Source organism: Coptis chinensis, chromosome 2 (genome assembly GCF_015680905.1).
Source record: "Coptis chinensis isolate HL-2020 chromosome 2, ASM1568090v1, whole genome shotgun sequence".
NCBI classification, from domain to species: domain Eukaryota; kingdom Viridiplantae; phylum Streptophyta; class Magnoliopsida; order Ranunculales; family Ranunculaceae; genus Coptis; species Coptis chinensis.
Window position 1 is genome coordinate 48,839,404 of NC_141457.1, and position 19,835 is coordinate 48,859,238.

At 39.3% G+C, this 19,835-nt stretch overlaps 4 protein-coding genes across 4 annotated transcripts; 1 reads left to right on the forward strand and 3 right to left on the reverse strand.

The window, feature by feature from the left end:
- Window positions 1–690: 690 nt before the first annotated feature.
- On the reverse strand, window positions 691–1,272 carry LOC147516355 (uncharacterized). The gene has a single exon (XM_086593224.1). It carries the CDS (start codon window positions 1,270–1,272, stop codon window positions 691–693), a length of 582 nt encoding a protein of 193 aa, XP_086449350.1.
- A 141-nt stretch (window positions 1,273–1,413) lies between these two features.
- LOC147516356 (uncharacterized) lies at window positions 1,414–2,133 on the reverse strand. Its single transcript, XM_086593225.1, has one exon. It carries the CDS (start codon window positions 2,131–2,133, stop codon window positions 1,414–1,416), a length of 720 nt encoding a protein of 239 aa, XP_086449351.1.
- Window positions 2,134–3,614: 1,481 nt separating this feature from the next.
- On the reverse strand, window positions 3,615–4,322 carry LOC147516357 (uncharacterized). The gene is made up of 2 exons (XM_086593226.1): window positions 4,143–4,322; window positions 3,615–3,986 (listed from the first exon to the last, which is right to left on the reverse strand). Exons 1-2 carry the CDS (start codon window positions 4,320–4,322, stop codon window positions 3,615–3,617), a joined length of 552 nt encoding a protein of 183 aa, XP_086449352.1.
- Window positions 4,323–15,457: 11,135 nt separating this feature from the next.
- On the forward strand, window positions 15,458–16,637 carry LOC147516358 (uncharacterized). Its single transcript, XM_086593227.1, has 3 exons — window positions 15,458–15,590; window positions 15,708–15,759; window positions 16,121–16,637. Exons 1-3 carry the CDS (start codon window positions 15,458–15,460, stop codon window positions 16,635–16,637), a joined length of 702 nt encoding a protein of 233 aa, XP_086449353.1.
- The last annotated feature ends 3,198 nt before the right edge of the window (window positions 16,638–19,835 follow it).

Consider the following 19,835-nt stretch of genomic DNA (forward strand, 5'->3'; position numbering starts at 1 on the left):
TAGAAAAATTTGAATATTTTAACATTAGGCATGTATACAGAGAATGTAATAGATTAGCAGATGCAATAGCTAGTAATGTGCCTAGTGTAGGATTTATTGAAGTCATCCCTAGCTCCTTCTCAGAAGATATTAAAAAAATTGTATTCGAGGATGCTAGTGGGAAAGACTATATCAGGATGTAAGGAAGCTATTTTTATTTATTAAAAGGGGTAGGGGACCTCTATAAAAACCTCGCTTGCTGATAAAAAAAAAAGTTTTCATTAGAATGAATGCAAAACACTTGATTGAATGCATCTACGTGCGAGATTGCATTAGAATGAATGTAAAATACTTGATTGATTGAATGAACACGTCTTCAAGTGAGCTTGGATTATAATAAATGCAAAACACTTGATTGAATGCATCTTCGTGTGAGCTTGCATTACAATAAATGTAAAACACTTGATTGATTGAATGAATGCAAAACACTTGGTTGAATGTATCTACGTGTGAGCTTGCATTAGTAACATGTTGAGATCCGTGGTGAGTTGGGGTTTTGAAGTTTTTCATCCTTAGATGTTTTTGTGATGGTTTTTGAAGTTCTTCATCTCAGGTCAGATGCTACAAGAAGTTTTTTTTTTTTTATCAGCAAGCGAGGTTGTTAATGGGGTCCCCTACCCGTTCTCATTAATAATAAAATAATTTTGAAAGTTACAATCGAATATAAGTTTTTCCCATAACATCGTCGTATACAATTTTCTTTATATCCTCAGAAAATGAGCTAGGGATAACTTCTATGAATCTAGCAGAAGGAATATTACAAGCTAAAACATCTGCTAACTTATTACATTTCCTATAAATATGCTTAATCAAAAACATATCAAAATTGTCTATTATCGCTAACATATCTGCCAACTGTTTCCTTTCTGGCCAAGGAACTTTACTCCGCTTTTTTATGATCGAGATGACATTGGTCGGATTTGTCCTAGCTTCTACCCTGCTGCATCCATGCTGCTGTGCCAGGCTTAAGCCCTTGTATACCCCTTCCAATTTAATAAGGCCAATAGAAATAAACTTTGATATCCCTTTTGCTGCCGCGTAAACATTCCCTTCATGGTCTCGTAACACTGCTGCCCACCCACCAGTGATGCCTTGCAACGTACCATCTGAGTTGAGCACTGTGGTGCCTTGCTCTGACCTTTCCCATTTACACCTTGTAGTTTCTTTTGTTCTGACTTGAACATCAAGGTTCCACTGTTGCATAAATCTCATTCTATCGGGCCCATCCTCCATCTTCAGCTCGAGACTGTGCAGCTTAATCTTTGCATCCAAAACAATCAACTGAACCACCTGCTGCCCAATGCGATATTTGTTCTAAAAAATCCTTGCATTTCGCTCGTTCTAGACCCAGTAAAAGAACGCATTTATACATAGTCAAAACGTATCCTTTTCACATCCCTTTCCTATGCACAAGCCAAAGTCCCATTCCAGCTCATCTTCCCATTCTACAACCCCCGTTCTCCGATGCCCAATTCTCAGAAGCATTTCGTTCCACACATACTGTGCAAACGAACATTCGTAGAATAGATGGCGCTCTGTTTCCTCCTTCTGTCCACAAATTACACATGTAACAGAGTCCAGCACCTTCTGCTTCTTCAACATAACCAACGTTTTAATCCCATCTTGAAGCAACATCCAAGTGATAAAAGAATGGCGTGGGATTTTGTTAGGATACCATACCAGTTTTCTCCACGCAACTGATTGCCGCTTTCTCCTGATCACATGATAGGTTTCCTTGAGTTCGAACTTTCCATGCAGTGTGGTAGTCCACACCACTTTGTCCGATCCCCCATTGACTTCGACTTCATCTTCTGCTTGTTCAATAATATCTGGCATTTGTCTTCTTAGTACAGTCGGCACATTCCAGCCCCCATTATGCAGCAGGCTCTTCACTCGTGCATTTATATTCAAATTAGAAACATAAGTGAGCCCAACAAAGAAATACCTCTTCAGAATACCAGCTGGGTGCCAGGGATCCATCCAGAGGCTTATATCTTCGCCTGTCCCAACTTGATAACACACTAACTCTTTAGCCTCATCTCTCCCCTGTAGAATACTCTTCCAGCTCCATGAGCAATCATTTGGAATGGTCATGTTCCAAAAGAACTTATTTTTTATTAAGTTCTTCCACACCCACTGAGTCCATAGTGTGTCTTTCCTGCTCACAATGTTCCATACATGCTTCATATTCGCTGCCCTGTTTATTACGGCCAAATTCCTTATTCCCAAGCCCCCCTCGTCATATGGGTAACAAACATCCTTCCACCCAATAAGAGCATGAGATGTTGTACAGTCCGACCCTTTCCAGAGAAAGTTTCGAAGCAACTTTTGAACCTCATCTACTATTCCTTTAGGCAGTCTAAACGATGAAATCCACTAAATGTTTAAGTTACATAACACAGCCTTGATCAACTGTACTCTTCCCGAATACGACAAACATTTACCTTTCCAGCTCTGTTTTCTCTTTGAAACTTTCGAAACCAATGGCAAACAATCAGAATATGAAAGTTTCATGGTTATAAGTGGTAGCCCAAGATACTTAACTGGTAATGTACCAACTAGATACTGTAAAATTCCCTTCACTTCTTCACTCATATCCTCACTCAGTCCTGCCAAAAACAGGTGACTTTTTCCCACATTCACTTCTAATGGAGAACAAGATCTAAATTTTCCCAGAGAATTCACAAGGCTTCTAACCGTATCAACATCCCCATTCATAAATGCAATCAAATCATTAGTAAATGAAAGATGAGTAATAATAGGTTCCTTACATTTATAATGCAATTTGTGTTATCCCCTTATAGCAGCCTGCTCCATAAGGTCAGAGAACAATTCCATTACCAAAACAAACAGGTACGGAGATATAGGATCCCCCTGCCTTATTCCTCCTTTCCCCTTAAATACCCATAAGGAGTCCCATTCACCATGATAGAAAACGAAGCAGTTCCAATACATTCTTTCACTAAGCCTATAAACTTTTATGGTATTCCAATCCTTTTAAGAGTAAACACAACAACCTCCCATCTCACTGAGTCATATGCCTTTTTCAAATCAATCTTAGCCGCACACCGTGGTGGGTAAGCATCTCTGTGATAATTGTGAAGCAATTCTTGGGACAATAAAATATTATCCTGTATGCTCCTTCTCGATATAAATGCTGATTGGTTAAGCGACACCACCTCATGCATAATATGTTTCATTCTCAGTGTCATAATCTTAGTAATACATTTGTAAATCACATTACAACAAGCAATAGGCCTATAGTCATTCAAGCTTGTAGGGGTCTGTATCTTTGGCACTAGTGATATACAAGTAGCATTTACTTCTCAAAGCATCCTGCACGCCCAGAAGTAATTTTGTATGGCTCTAACAAAATCATCTCCCACAATTCTCCAGGCAGCCTTGAAAAACAATGAGGAGAACCCATCTATGCATGACAACGCCTCAATAATCTCATCCCTAGTAATGTCTGCCACTAACAGTTCCCTTGTGTAATTACTAATAATTTTTTTTGGCTCAATAGCATCAAAACAACTAAACTCTAGTTCCTGCAACTCCTTTGGCGCATAGAGTTCCTAATAGAAGTGGACACATTCAGCTCCTATTTCATCCAAATCCTTTTTCATACTGCCAAGATCATCCCTCAAACATGTTATCTTATGCACTGCCCTCCTTGCTCTAACTGGCTTGTAAAAGTATTCTGTATTATTATCCCCCACTGTAATCACCTGATCTCGTGACTTCTGTCTCACACACTCTTCTTCTGATTTCGCAGCCTTGACATACTCTCTAATACATATCCTCTCTTCATCAATCCAATCCCTATTCAAAGCCTCATTTTGCAGCTTTGTTTGGATAACATCCATCTCTTCTTTTTTTGTTTCTGCTCTTGTCTTTACATTCCCAATCCTCTCTTTGTTCCATTCAATCAATGTTCTTTTCACAATCTTGAGTTTTCTCATAAAGACAAACATTGGGTTTCCTACAACTTCACTCACCCAAGCCGACTGGACGGTTTCCTAAAACCCTTCCTCTCGAGTCCAAAAATTAAAACACCGAAATGACTTTTTATTTTGGCCCTTTTGTCTTGAAGAATAAGTTACCATAGAAGAGTGGTCTGATATAGTGCCCGGGTTCAAGAATTCAGCTTCTACTTCCTCAAACTCATCCAACCATTTTGCATTTACAAGAACTCTATCAAGCTTTCGCCAAATTCTTATACCTCTCCTGTTATTCCATGTCAATACATTCCCCTTGTATTTCATATCTGTCAATCCAGCCATAGTAACACATTGTAGAAAATTAGTATAATGTATTGGATGAGTCGGTCTCCCTCCAACTCTCTCCTCAGAACTCAAAACTGATTTGAAATCCCCTAATACCACCCAAGGCCCATGATACAAACACGAAAAAATGAACCATCCTGTTCCATAGCTCTCTCCGAGTAACCAAATCTGTGTTTGCATAGACAAACGTAGCCTCATATCTTACTACTAGCTAGAGTTACCTCCACTGTTATATATTGCAACTCCCTCTCTATAACTCTGACCTTGCACATGTTGGCATCCCAACATACCCAAATCTTGCTCTTCTCACTATGCATATAGTTATGTTCCACATTCCATCCCTCACGACACATTCTAATAGTTTTATCCATATTTGTTTCTTGAACTTTTGTCTCTACCAATCCCATAAGGCTTAGTTTATGTTTCTTAATCATCTCTCTGACTTCCACCTGTTTGAACCCCACATTTAGCCCCCTCATGCTCCAACACACTAGGTTTATCATCATTTGGTTTTTCTCTTGGGATTAGAGTGATCGTACTTGGCAACCACTGTATTTGTTTTAACATAACTAGGTATCTTAGTCATCTTATTAACTTTCGGACTCACCTCTATGCTGTACTTCCCCTTATCCTTTCTGCTTGTATCTCCTCTTTCCTTGCTCTGATCAGTTATACTTGTATCTTTTATGCTCTTTTCATTGCCCTACTGTTCCTCCTCTCCACTTCCTTCCTCATCCCTTACTTGCTCAACTACCACACAACTCGTCAGAACTTCTTGTACTGCTCGCGGTCTGCAAGTATTCTTCTTTTTCGGTGTCAGCCATTCTTCCTCTGTGTCTGTTTCATTCTTCTCCTCATTACTTGTTTCTTTCTTCTCCTCCTGAGCTTTTGTTTCAGCTTACAATACTGATCCTCCATTTTATGCCATAACTTGCTTTCCACTTTCAATGACTTCCTTTGCTTCTGTCTGGTTTTGTTCCTTCTTTCTAATCCATACAGTAGGCATACTTTCCATCTTCTGTGGTTTCCTTGGACAATTATTATCATTATGTCCAAATAGTTCACAATGCTTACATTTCGGTGGCTTCCAATTATACTCCACCTTTTCCTTGTACGGTCTTTTCTGATCCAAGACACATGTGATATCCTTCGGGTACTCATACTTTGTATCCACTTCCACGCAAACTCATGTGTAGCTAGTCCTTGTCATGTCCTCTGTTGGCTTATCAGTAAATAGAGGCACTCCTATAGCACTCGCCACCTTACTGAAACCCTTCTTATTCCATAATTCCATCGGGAATTTCTTTAATATTACCCCTATAGGGATAGTCTTGATCTCATCTACCTTGACAAAAAGCTTCCATGGCCTGACTACAAAAAGTTGGCTTGCTATGTGGAAAGATCCTATGTCCAGCACAGTGTTTCTATCCTCCTCACTCCTGAATTCAAATGAGTACATGTTCTCCCCATATGTCTTCATCTCAAACCCATTATTCAACCTCCATGTTTTAATAACTATATCCTTCACAAACGAGAATCCCAGTTTCCTACCTAGAAACGTCTCCATAATAAGGTGTTCAAACTTCTTATGCACATCCACATACTCTTTTGAATCAAAGTGTACTATTATGTTCCCTTCAACTGTATCTGGTTTGTAATACTCAAGTGTTTGCTTCCCTACTGATTTCCTTCCGAGTATATCAGCCCATGATCATTTTTTACCACTCTGATCCTTTCCTTCTTCTTGTATCATGACAGCCTCTGTTAAGTTTTTTTTTACTATCTTTACTCAAGACTGTTGTTGCTTCACTCTGCTGTGTTCCCGCAAGCATGATCTTCGATGTATCAGTTTCTATACCACTCTTTTTCTCAGCTCCTATATTTTCGGATCTGACTTTTAGGGTTTGCAAGGTCATGTTTCCATGGCTTCCTTCTTCAGTTCCTTCCTTATCGTCGTTTATACCTTGTAGCTTGGTATTACCACCTTCCTCTGTTGGTTCAACAATTAGGTTTACAACCTGTTCTTCTTCTCGCTGATCTAGTAGTTAATGGTGGATCCTGACCATTCGTTTTTGCAGTAGTCTCTCAAGTGATCCTTTTCCATTAACTCTCTCAAACTCCTTCTCTTGTTTCTCTGTCTCCTCATCATCATCAACCCTAGAAGGTGTTCTAGGGTTTGCGCTCACATTCTCTCGTGTTTTTTCTCTCTCCATCTGTTTTTTTGATAAATGACTAAAATACCCCTAGTGATAAAATTGCTTACTTAAAGGTCTCCATTAACAAACTCTCTAACTCTCTCTTGTGCCAAGAAGTTAATTCAAGTTGCCTTACACTTGTGCCAAAGGTTTAGAGTCCATCAAATATGGGGGATTACAGACCAATAGCCTGTTGTGGAGTGGTGTACAAGTGCATTACTAAAGTGATGACAAAGGAGAATGAAGCAGATTATGCCCAAAGTGATTAACATGAATAAGTTCGCTTTCATCAGAGGGAGAAGCATCCAAGAAAATATTTCACTATCTCATGAACTAATGCATAACTATCACAAGAATGAAACTCCGCCAAGATGTGTAGCTAAGGTGGATCTCAGAAAGGCCTAGACACGGTAAGATGGGAAGCGGTTAGCTTTGCTATGAAGAGAGTTGGATTTCCCCAGAACTTTATTGAATGAGTGAAAGTCTGTGTGGAAACAACTACTTACTCTAATATGATTAATGGAGCACCATTTGGGTATTTCATAGGCAGACGAGGCATTCGACAAGGAGACCCCATGTCTCCTTACTTATTTGTACTAGTGATGGACTTATTCTCAGAAATCATGCACTATAGTGTCACTAATAACCAGTACCGGTTACATCAGAAATGTACGAACCCAATTATTACTCACTTATCTTTTGTAGATGATTTGGTGGCTTTCATTCATGGAGATACACAAACAGCTACACAGCTCAGAGAAAATCTTAACACGTAAGTGCCTTCTAGCTTAGTTGGTAAAACCTTTGGGTGATGATACCAGAGGTCTGGGATTCGAACCCTGCCAGCATCAAAGAGTTACTGATCTCATTTAAAACAGGCTTACCTACCCAAAAAAAAAATCTTAACACTTTCAGGGCAGGCACTGGCCTTGAAGTTAATGTCCAGAAAAGTCAGATATTCTTTGCCAGAGTAGATAAGGTGATTTGTACGGAGATTGAAGGGGTGTTACAGTTCCCAAAAGGAGATTTACCTATAAAATACTTGGGACTTCCTTTGATTACTACAAGATTGAGAACCACAGATTGCAGTCCGTTAATCTCAAAAGTTACAAGAAGAATATAGAGTTGGAAAGGGAAGTCACTATCATATGAAAGGAGATTGCAGTTGATTAAAGCAGTTCTAAATAATCTGAGTGTGTATTGGTTTGCATCTTTTATTATACCTCAGAAGGCTATTGATGTTATTAACGGGTTGTGTAGAAACTTCTTATGGGCAGGGCCCGATTGCACGCAGTCACATGCATTGATAGGATGGGAAAGCATATGTTATCCGTATGATGAAGGTGGACTTGGCATAAGGGATCTCGCAAAGGTGAATCAGGCAGCAATGCTTATATCTGGAAAGTAGTTACGAAGGCATCTAATCAAAGACAGAAACTTATGGGTGAATTGGGTGCACAAGAACCTAATCAAAGACAGAAACTTTTGGCAGCTGAAAATTCCTAATGACTGCTCATGGGTTTGGAGAAATGTGCTTAAGGATAGAAAGAAAGCAGCTCAAGTGGCTATACACCAAATCGGAGATGGCAGAAACACAAGCTTTTGGCTTGACCCATGGCATCCGAGTGGCATCCTAAAAGATAAGTTTCCGCAAGCTTTTACTTACAACTCCAGCGGCCACCTCAATATCAAAGTTTCTGAATTTATAGAGCAAGGGGTCTGGTGCTTCCCATAACATATTGAAGAGATTGCAAAGCAGGCAAAAGATGCAATAGAAATAATGGGGGGAGATGATGAACTGGTATGGATTGCCACACATCAGGGAGATTATAACCTGAGACATACATATGAAGGCTTACGAGGGATAATGCAATCAGTTACATGGCATCGAATGGTTTAGTTTGCTAACCGAATACCGAGACATTCTTATATCAGCTGGATGGCGATGAATGGAGGGCTCAAGACACTTGATGAGATGAAAGAATGGAAGAAAGTCACTATTGACAGCTGCATCTTGTGTTGGAGAGAGGTTCAGATGGAAGAACACTTATTTCATTAGTGTGATTTCTCTATGGCAGTGTGGCAGATGCTATTAGCGAAAATGGGGTCAACAGAGCACAAGCTGGAACATGGCGAGAAGAAATCGAGTGGATTCAGAGAATATCAGCAGGAAGAGGGGACAAAACAAGACTCCATAAGGTTAGTATGGAATGGATACATTTATTGGATTTGGAAGACTCGTAATGAGAAAATCTTTGAGAACAAACAGCGATTTACTCAGCAGGTTGTTCATCTTGTTTTATGTGATGTGAGGACGAAGCTGCAAGCAATGGAAATCTAGATGGAGGTTGGACTAGAAAAACAACACTTTCAAAACACATGGAATGTGGAGGTTCTCACGAAACAGAGGCAGCAGAGATACTGTAAGTGGGAACGAGCAGCAGCTGGAATTTCAAATTTAAATACAGACGGTAGTATGCAAGGGCTTCTAGGTGGATGGGCTGCGGTAATTCGAGATGACCATGAGCAGGTCCATGTAGCAAGCAAGGGAAGGGCCAGCAAGCATTCTATTGCTTTAATAGAGCGTCAAGGTGTCGAACAAGGGTTGAAAATGCCTATGGCACATGGCTTCAGGCATATCAGAGGGCAAGCTAACTCAACAAATGTGATTTCCTTTTTCCAGAACAAGGGACAACATCCGTGACAAACATAAAAAATGATGAGGAGTATTAGCAGGATGAGAGAGCAATTAGAAGACTTTTCTATTACTCGTGTATACAGAGAAGCCAATAAATTAGCAAATGCTATTACTAGCACTATAACCACAGTTAACTATACAGAGATAGTGCCCAGTTCATTTTCAGAGGATGTAAAGAAAATAATTTATGATGATGCAATGAGAAAACTATATGTAAAAGAAAAGTTAATTGTTTAGTTGTTAATGGTGGCCTCTAAGGGGTGATTTTTAACCTTAGGGGTATTTAGGTTTTTTACATAAAAAATTAGGAAAACATGCAAAAAATACGAAAGTTAGGTCCGTTAGAGAGTGAGAACCCTAGCACACCAGCTGGGAGTTCAGGGAAATCATCATCAGGTTAGGTAGAGTCGGATGTGGAGAGCTTTGAGAGTAAGATAAAGGCAAGATACGGTGAAGGATTAGTTGAGATATATCGACAAAAGTTGTTTGAGGAGTTTGGAATGGGTCTGAAACCGGGATTGAGTGAAGGACCAGCAGAGACTCTTACAACTAAAGAAGACCTTCTAAGAGAGGCCAAGAGATTGCTGGATGCGGTGAAAGGAGTTGAAGAGCTTGAAGAGTACAGAGAAACCATGTAGCCCATAAATATACCATCAAAAACAGCAGAAACAAGAATTACTGGTGTGGGAGAAGACGGAGATTTCATCTTCAAGAAATTAACTAGAGACATGGGAGAAAAGAATGGCAAAGAAGTGGATCCGATTATTTCGGATCTAAATGGAACGAAAGATACACATTATCGTGAAGGACTCGAGATAAAAAAAAGAGGCGCTGGAATCCATGATTCAAAACAAGGAAGAAACATAAAAAGAAGATAGCTGAGATAACGCCACAAGGAACTAAAGCAACATTCACAAAATTGCAACAAGCAGTTGAAACATACTTCAAAGAGCCACAGGGACTGAGATTGGAAGATACTGGTGCATCAGGGAGAACCACAGTATAGGAAGATACTGGTGCATAGGAAATCGCACAAGATGCAGAAGCACATAACTCATTGAAAATGAAGAGTACGTGGGCTGAGATGATTGGGGGGAAGTCAGTGGGCACTGATGAACTAACATACATTCCCCCTGTGATTGTCAATGGCAAGGTTGTAGTCCATGTCAACAGCTCCCAATTTGCAGATTTGAACAAAAAATTCAAAAAAATCATTGTTGGATATTTTGTTGGGAAGAGACTCAACTATAACTTTGTAAAGGATGTAGTGAGTCGTACGTGGAGAACAAAGAATTTTGTCATGAAACCTTATGGAGAAACTATGTTTACATTCAAGTTTATGAATGAGGATGAGAGGATGGCAGCACTAGATGCGGGATCATTCCACATTGCCAGCCATTTGTTTGTCGTGAGGCCTTGGAGACTTTTCCTCGAGGCAGAAACACGAGAACTAAAGACAATCCCTATATGGGTTGTGATTAAAGGACTGTCCATGGAAATGTGGAACAAGCAAGGCTTTAGCCAAGTCGGGAGTGCTATCGGAGTTCCTATGTTCACCGATCGATTAACACAAAACATGTCTCGTACATCATATGCAAGACTTTGTGTAGAGATAGATGCAAAGTGTCCTTACATTTTTTTTTGGATGCAAAGTGTCCTTATCCAGCTGAGATACCAGTGATATTGGTGATAGGGTTATATACTAAAAGCATTACTTTTGTATTAACTCTAATTATTTATATTTTGAATGAGAATCATATGGGTAAATGTTATGCATATTATATATGTTATTAGTTATATGCATGTGTCTAATACTTTATGTTGTAGATGATATGGTGTGAACACACAGAAGATCATATCATCAGTACCTTATAAAGTATAAGTAATCGTTCACAACCTAGATGGATTTGGACAAACCATTGGTATGCTTGTAATATAATATGGTATTAGTCTATCTTGACTTTACACTAGTACACTTTGTGTGTATTGAACAGGACCAAGTGAGGTTGTTTCTCCTTATACTGACTATATAAGAGAACAAACGCCTCTGTTATTATGAATGCTTGTCCTCCTAATCCGGATATAATAACGGACATTTACTTGCATTGTACAATTCTTTAAATCATCAATGAGTGAGATTCATTTGTGAATCAACAAACTCGATAGATTGGGTAATGACATTATATGTAAGGTGTGTTGTTGATTATAGAAGGAATCCGTGTCCCGCAAGAAGTCGGGTTGATGATGTCCCCTTGAGGAGCTCAAAAAGATTGTCATGTAAACCCTACAGGTGGATTTATTTCGACATGACAATGAGGTTGAGTGGTACTACTCAAGGACATAAGAAATTGATTAATGTAGTTGTCAGTAACTTGACTTAATGAACAGACATTAAATATCTTAAACACGGGGAGATCAATGAGCATATAATATGGAGCCCATAAACGCTGACACATAATTTGGGATTAGGGCGGTAGTGCAACAATGGCTTTTAGTGGAATAAGCCATTTGTTGACGGACTTGGGCCGTGTGTTCGGGGGGAACATGGGAAGCCCAAGCCCGTCAGGAGGCCCAACCCTAATTTGTCCTCATGGTCCCTGTTGTAGCCTATAAATAGAATACTCTCTCTCTGGCTGAAATTCACTATTCATTGTTCTGAAAAAGAGGCAAGAAAAGTAGACCTGAATTCGTTTCTGATCTTGAGAGAAAGAGGGGGATTGGTAGATTGTTGTCCACACAACGTCCAATCTATTCTACAGGAATACAACAAAAGATCAAGAGGTTGATTGTTAATTTCGGATTTGATAAAGCTTGGATTCTCAGAGTTATCTAAACCGGATCTAAAATGTATGTTTTCCCAATCACAAATCGTGGACACCCATTAATTCCGCTGTGCGTGGTGTTCGTGGTTTGTAGAAATATTTGCATTCTAAATAACGGTTCCTACAATTGGATCAGAAGAGAGTGTACAAAGTCTCTTTTGAATATAATTGGAAGCTGCAGAGATGCATGGGCTGTGAATTTTTTGGACACTCTAACTAAAGCTTCCCTAGAAAGGTGAAAGGGGAGAAAGAGAGTGCAAATAAGGTTTGGCTTCAGAAACAAAACAAGCCGATTATAGATGTGGAAACAGAGAAACCACAACAAGATCTAAAACTGAAGGGAAAAGCAGTAGACAATGATGTTCAAGAAATTCAGAAGGTAGATGAAGAAGGGTGGGAGTCACCTAGTAAGAGACATCGGTCTAAAAGGAGTAACTTAAATGGAGAAAGATCATAAAGGGGAAATGAAGCAGTAGAAGAAAAGCCTGCTGATGAGAAAGAGACACGGAAAAAAGAGCATGGGAGTAAAAACCAAGAGGAACAGATCGAAGGAAATGGCCAACAAGAATTGGTACAGGAGGGGAACATAGATGAGAATCTGATAATGCAAGAAGTGAGAAATGAGGAGCAAGAAGATAATACTGCAGAGAAAGAAATGAACAGGGATACAAAAGATACAACAATGGGGGCAGATGTAAGAAGGGTTCAGTTAGCAAGCCATGTGGATAACCGATTCAAGCATCTCTCTAATAACAACTGCACAGGTACGAAACAGAGAAAGGAAGGGGGAAAGATAGAGAGTTATGGGCTTGTGGAATATAGATATACAAGAGAAGATGATCGGATACGTTAAGTGCAAGTGGGAAAGAGCATCAATGGGAACGCATAATCTGAACTCAGATGGCACTTTGAAGAATAGCGAAGGTAGATGGGCTGCTGCAATCAGGAATGATCGAGGTGAAGTCATCAGTGCAGTGCATGGTAAGTCAGAGTACAATAATATTGCGCTTATAGAATTTCAAGGGGTACAGCAAGGCATAAGGTTAGCAAGGGAGGGAGGAGTGCGCATGCTAAAAGCGTAAACTAACTCGAAAACTGTGGTTGCATTCTTTAGCAACAAAGAATGTCCGTGGGAAGCAATGCATATGATGACAAATATAAGAAGAATGATAGCGGCACTGGAACAATTTTCTATAATACATGTATTCAGGGAATGTAATAAGCTAGCAGATGCACTAGATGCTAATATTCCAGCTGTTAGATATATTGCTTTAATCCCGAGTTCATTTGCGGAGGATGTAAAAAAGATTGTATATGAGGATGCAATAGGGAAAGAGTATGTGAGAGAATGTAATTGGAACTAAGCTTATATCTTTTTATTTTAATAATATAGAGGTAAGGGACCTCTCAAAAACCTTGCTTTCTGATTAAAAAAAAAAGGGGTTAAAGTGCCAAAACAAGTAGAAAGAACATCACAAAATACTAGTAGCAAAGAGGGGGCTAAACCTAGTCTCTTGGTTTATCCAAACAAATGTAAATGATAAATCTATCATGTTGGAATATCCGGGGGTTCAACCAAGATTTTAAGCAAGTTAAAGTAAGATAAATGAATAAGAAAGTATGAAATAAGCGGGATGGGACTTGTCGAGACTAGAGTTAAGCAGAAGAATCAAGATAGAATTTTCAATAAGACATTCACAGAGTGGAGAATGGAAGGGAATAACAATGGAGTTGAAATGGGGAATATTTGGTTATGTTGGAATCCGAGAGAGTGTGGGGCAAATCTGATGCAAAAAGACTCGCAGCAGATCAAGATAGAAGTGGAAACACTATCAAGTGAGGAGTTCGTGGTATCAGTTGTGTATGGCAGTAATGATATGGGGACAAGAAGGCAGCTAAAGATGAGTATCATAGATCTTTCTTGCCTTATCCAGAAACCATGGATTATCTTGGAGGATTTTAATTCGATTTTAAATACTCATGAGAAGATAGGAGGAACAGAGGTGAGACCGTATCATTATGCAGATCTTTTAGATTGTGTTAATGCGGCAGGTGTGGTTGATATAAAAAGCAAAGGGAATTTTTTAACGTGGAGTAATAAGCAAGAGGTAAGAGTTAGTTGTAAATTGGACCGAGTGATGGCCAATGCAGAATGGGTAGGAGCTTATGGGGATCATGAGGCTGATTTTAGGAACCCAGGAGCAGTTTCTGATCACTCAGCCATGATAACATCAATAGCTCAGAGAAATCAGCAACGCAAAGCTTTTAAGTTCTTCAATTTCTGGTACACTGAGAAGGGTTTCATGGATGTTGTAGGGGAGACGTGGAAGAGTGAAGTTGTTGGGAATCCTATGTTTGTATTCATGAAGAAGCTAAGGTTGACAAAGGTGGCACTAATACAGTGGAATTGAGAACGAGTTGGGAATGTAATAAACAGAGTCAGCGAAACAAAAAATTATATGGATCTACAAACGCAGTTGCAAGCAATGCCCATGGATTGAAATCTGATTAGAAAAGAAAGGGAAGCAATTACAGCGCATGTCCAAGCTATTAACTCTGAGGAGAATATGTTTCGACAAAAATCTAGGGATCAGGTGATAGTAGTGGGAGATAATAACACTAAATATTTTTTCAAGTCTATGCAAGCTCGAAGGGTGGTGAACAAGATAACATGTTTGAAAGACGAGGTTGGAAATGTAATACAAGACTCAAAAGCCATTGGAGAAGAGTGTGTGGCCTTTTATGAAGCTCTGTACAGCCCAAACAACATGCCATCAGTGGATTTCTCTGTTTTTGAAGACATGGAGCCTCGACAACAGCTAGACATGTTAGAGTGGGATAGATTACAACAGGAAGTGACAAGAGATGAAATCATAGAGGCCCTAGCCGACATTGATAATGATAAATCTCCGGGGAGTGATGGATTCTCATCTTTCTTTTATAAATGCACTTGGAAAATTATTGGCGACAACTTTATAAGAGTAGCAAAAAACTTTTTTCAGTCTAATAAGATGCATAAGGAGGTAAATTCGACTTGTATTACTCTTGTTCCTAAAGTTCTTATACCTACTTCCTTAGGGGATTACAGACCTATTGTATGTTGTGGAGTGATGTACAAATGCATTACTAAGGTCATGACGAAAAGATTGAAAGATTTCATGCCGAATGTGGTTAACCCTAACCAATCAGCTTTCATATCTGGAAGGATTATATAAGATAATATTCTGCTGTCACATGAGATAATGCATAATTATCACAGAGACCAACACCCACCCAGATGTGCGGTTAAAATAGACTTGAAAAAGGCTTATGACTCAGTGAGGTGGGAAGCGGTGGAATTTGCAATGCAAAGAGTGGGTACCAGCTAGGTTTATTACATAGGTAAAAGCTTGTGTGGAGACAGCTTCGTATTCTATCATGATTAATGGAACCTCTTATGGTTACTTCAGAGGCAGAAGGGGGATTAGGCAGGGTGATCCTATCTCACATTATCTCTTTGTAATGGTCATGGATCTCTTCACTGATATTATGCATCAGAGTGTAAGGAGTGGTATGTATTAGGCTACACCAAAAGTGCATAGACCCTCTTATTACCCACTTGTCCTTTGCTAATGATTTAATGGCATTTATGTATGGGGATATACAAAGTGCTAATACTCTTAATCAGTCTCTGGAGAAATTCAAAATGGTGGCAGGACTAGAGGTGAACCAGCTGAAGAGTAATATATTCTTTGCAAGAGTGGATGATGACATAAGTACAGAGATAGAGCAAGTTCTGAATTTTGAAAGAGGTGTATTCCCAGTGAGATATCTGGGATTACCCCTGATTACTATGAGGCTAAGATCAGTGGATTGTAGACCTTTGGTTCAAAAGGTGGCTAAGAGAATCAAAAGCTGGAAGGGAAAGCTGCTGTCTTATGCAGGAAGGCTACAGCTTATCAAAGCAGTGTTAAACAACCTGAGTGTTTACTGGATGGCCTCTTTCAAAATTCAACAAAAAATATTCGAGGATATTAATAGATTATGCCGGAACTTCTTATGGACAGGGCCAGATTGTACATAGTCACATGCCTTAATTAGATGGGAAGCTGCATGTCTTCCTTATGAAGAGGGAGGACTAGGGATTAGAGACTTGGAAAAGGTTAATCAAGCGGCTACAATGAGACACATATGGAAGATTGTAATAAAGGCAGAGAACCTATGGGCTACATGGATAGACAGAAACAAGATTAAAGACAAGAGCTTATGGGTGCTAAAGATTCCACAAGATTGTTCATGGAGCTGGCGTAACATACTTAAGGCTAGAACAGAGGCAGCTGAGATTGTCACACACCAAATTGGTGATGGAAAGGAAACAAGCTTCTGGAATGATCCCTGGTATACTACTAGGATCTTGAGATCGAAATTTCCACAGGCATTACTATATGATAGTACTTGTCATTTACAGAACAAGGTTACTGACTTTATAGAAGCAGGAAGATGGAGCATCCCACAGAGAATCAAGGTTTACTTCTGCGACTTTCTTCAGGAGATTGAGGAAGTCGATATTATGGGGCAAGGAGACAAGGTGGTATGGACTTCATCAAAACATGGTTAGTACAGCATGAAAGTGACTTACGAAGGGTTGAGAAGTATAAGGCAGAAAGTTAAGTGGGCCAAAATAGTGTGGTATTCAAATAGAATACCGCGCCACTCTTTTTTTTCATGGATGGCTTTGTCTGGAGGACTGAAGATGCTGAAGAAACTAAGGGAGTGGAAAAAGATTCAAGCTGATATGTGCGTGTTATGTTGGCAAGAGACCGAAATAGAGCATCACTTGTTTCATCACTGCAACTTTGCAAACAACGTATGGAAACTTCTTATTCAGCGAATGGGGTATAATAGAAGTGTTAAACTGACATGGGAAGGAGAGGTGGAATGGGTTAAAACAATTACAAGAGGCAAAGGGTATACTAATGATAGAATTCGAATTGTGTGGAATGGGTTCATGTATATGATCTGGAAGGCCATAAATGATCGTATCTTCAAGAGCAAAAGTGTTGATGTGCATCAGGTGTCTGAGGAAGTGTTTTGCACAGCTAGAACTAAGCATATGGGCATGAATGTCACGATGGTTCAAGGTCCTGAGACTCAACAGTTCATGGAGAGGTAGAATATGGACGTGGGAATCAAAATTGAAAAAAAGCAGATATGCAAATGGGTGAGAGCAAGAATGGACGTTTTCAACTTGAATACTGACGGGACCCTACAAGGAGCAGATGGGGGATGGGCAACAGTGGTACGAGATGGAAATGGTGTAGTTACAGTAGCAAGCAATGGCAGGTCAGAATACAAGAGCATTTCTTTGATTGAGTTGCAGGCAGTCGAGCATGGAATACAGATGGTACTAAGGCATGGAATCAAACAGCTCGAGGTGTAGACAGATCCTACCAATGTCATATCATGTTTGAACAGAAGAAACAAGCATCCATGGGAGGCAGAGAAACTTATTCGAAGGATACAAGCTATGAAGAAAGAGCTGGAGCAGTTTAATATTATTCATGTGTTCAGGCAAGCTGATGCTTTGGCCCATAACATCCCTACTAGTAGATACATAGAATTAGTACCTAGTTCTTTTTTTGAGGATGTAAAGAAAATTATTTTTGAAGATGCTAGTGGAAAACAATATGTAAGGATGTAACAAGCTATTATTTTATTTTATGAAAAGGGGTAGGGGACCTCTATAAAAACCTCACTTATTCATCAAAAAAAAAAAAAAAAAACGTTACGTAAGAATGTAACAAGCTATGATACTTTTCATTTTAATAAAAAGGGGTAGGGGTCCCCGTTAACAACCTCGCTTTCCAATTAAAAAAAAAAAAAAAAAAAAAAAAAAAAAAAAAACTATCTATTATTGCTTTGATAATGAAAACATGGAAATAAGTGTTATTTTGGTATGAAAAATATGAATATCTTGATATGAAAAAGGTAACTATGTTAGCAAGTTATACTCATTGATTGATTCAAATGAGTATAACCAACTTTTTTTTTTTATCGGTAAGCGAGGTTGTTAACGGGGTCCCCTATCCCTTTATTAAAAATAAAATAAAAGAAAAAAGGAAATTACAATCTCTCATACTCTTTCCCTATTACATCATCATATATAATTTTTTACATCATGAGGAAAGGAACTTGGCTTGATCATTGCATATGGATCAGTTGTAGTGGTACTTGCTAGGCATCAGCTAACTTGTCCATAACGTGAGAAAAGTATTGGCTAGCCCTTTAGGATGTTCTTCCCTCATTCTACTATCTCTCTGGACACCCCCGCATATTTGATGCCAACCATAATTGTGCCCTTGTTGGTTACAAGTGCTGCCTTCACTAGTTCCTGCACCATCTCCTTTCCAGTCACTGTACCCGATGTCTTAACAGCCACACTCTTCTGTACTGCCCTTGCCCTGATCATATGCCTCCTAGATGGCGTTTCCCAGCCATCCTTCCCAATCTCAGTTGTACTCACCTGTTCCTGATTCACCGACGGCTGAGTCATCCCCTCTTGGGCCATTTCAACCCCTTGAACCACTGGCGCAAGCCCTGTCTCAATCCTTAGCTCTTTTTCATCACTGCTTTCCTCGGCCTCTTTTTCCACTGAATTAATAGGTTCTAATACTTCTTTAGGACTTTCCCCTTTCTCAGCTCCTTCCCTTTCATCTAGTATCCCATGCTCAACTTCTTTTTTCTTTCTAGGATCTAAAACCACCTTGACATTCTTAGGGCATTTCTGTGCAGAGTGCCCAAAGGTGTCACAACAAGCACACCATGCTGGCCTCCAATTGTACTCAAATGTAACATTAAATTTTCTCCGCTCATCAATTACTATAGGCACTCCATCCGGGTAAGAACACTCTGTATTAATCTCAACACACACCCTTGCATAAGAAGTTCGTGATTTGCTTTCAGTGAGTATATCCACAAAAAGTGGATTCCCAATGATACTACCAATCTTGCTAAACCCCTCCTTGTTCCACATTACTAATGGCAAATTTTTTACAATCACCCAAATAGGTAGTGTCTTTAACTCATTCATCTCATTCTCAACAAATAACTTCCAAGGCCTAATAACAAATAACTGACTAGCAATGAACATCCAATGTCAAGAACATCACACCTGTCCTCTTCCTTGTCAAACTCAAAAGTAAACATCTTATCACCACATAAGTTCATCTTGAAGTTCTTAATATTCCAAGTCTTGGAAACAAAAAGTGTGGGCAAGCCTATTTTTAAAGAGATTAGTAACTCAATTGTGTGTAGCGGGGTTTGAACCCCAGACCTATGGTATCATCACCCAAAGGTTTTACCAACTAAGCTAGAAGGCACTTACAACCTATAAAATGTGTGGGCAAGCCTGTTTTTAAAGAGATCAGTAACTCAATAGTGTGTAGGGGGGTTCGAACCCAGACCTCTGGTATCATCACCCAAAGGTTTTACCAACTAAGCGGAGTATAACCAACTTTGGTTAGGTAAATGATGATTTAGAAGATGTTTTGAAGAACTATTGTTATGAAAAGCAAGATAACACAACTTGAATGGAAGAAAAGAAACGAGATTCAACAAAGCTTCAAGCTTTATGTAATGCAAATGGAAAACAATTGAACTAATAGCAAATAAAAATAATTAACTAATTCTTATCTCCTACTCCTACTAGAGTCTAGCTATTAGTTAACTTACCCCCTTATTTTGTGGGCATCTATACACTTATATATGTATAGAGACGTACAAGTTTGCCCTCCTCTAATCTTATCCAACAAGGAAC

Coding starts and splice junctions, on each gene's coding strand:
- LOC147516355 (XM_086593224.1), bottom strand. CDS start 1,272: ATGGAGGATGGGCCCGATAGAATGAGATTTATGCAACAGTGGAACCTT.
- LOC147516356 (XM_086593225.1), bottom strand. CDS start 2,133: ATGACCATTCCAAATGATTGCTCATGGAGCTGGAAGAGTATTCTACAG.
- LOC147516357 (XM_086593226.1), bottom strand. CDS start 4,322: ATGGCTGGATTGACAGATATGAAATACAAGGGGAATGTATTGACATGG. Junction 3,987..4,142: donor TATCAGACCACTCTTCTATG/GTAACTTATTCT, acceptor AGAAAACTCAAG/ATTGTGAAAAGAACATTGAT.
- LOC147516358 (XM_086593227.1), top strand. CDS start 15,458: ATGATTAATGGAACCTCTTATGGTTACTTCAGAGGCAGAAGGGGGATT. Junction 15,591..15,707: donor GCATCAGAGTGTAAGGAGTG/GTATGTATTAGG, acceptor ACTCTTAATCAG/TCTCTGGAGAAATTCAAAAT. Junction 15,760..16,120: donor AGAGGTGAACCAGCTGAAGA/GTAATATATTCT, acceptor TGCCTTAATTAG/ATGGGAAGCTGCATGTCTTC.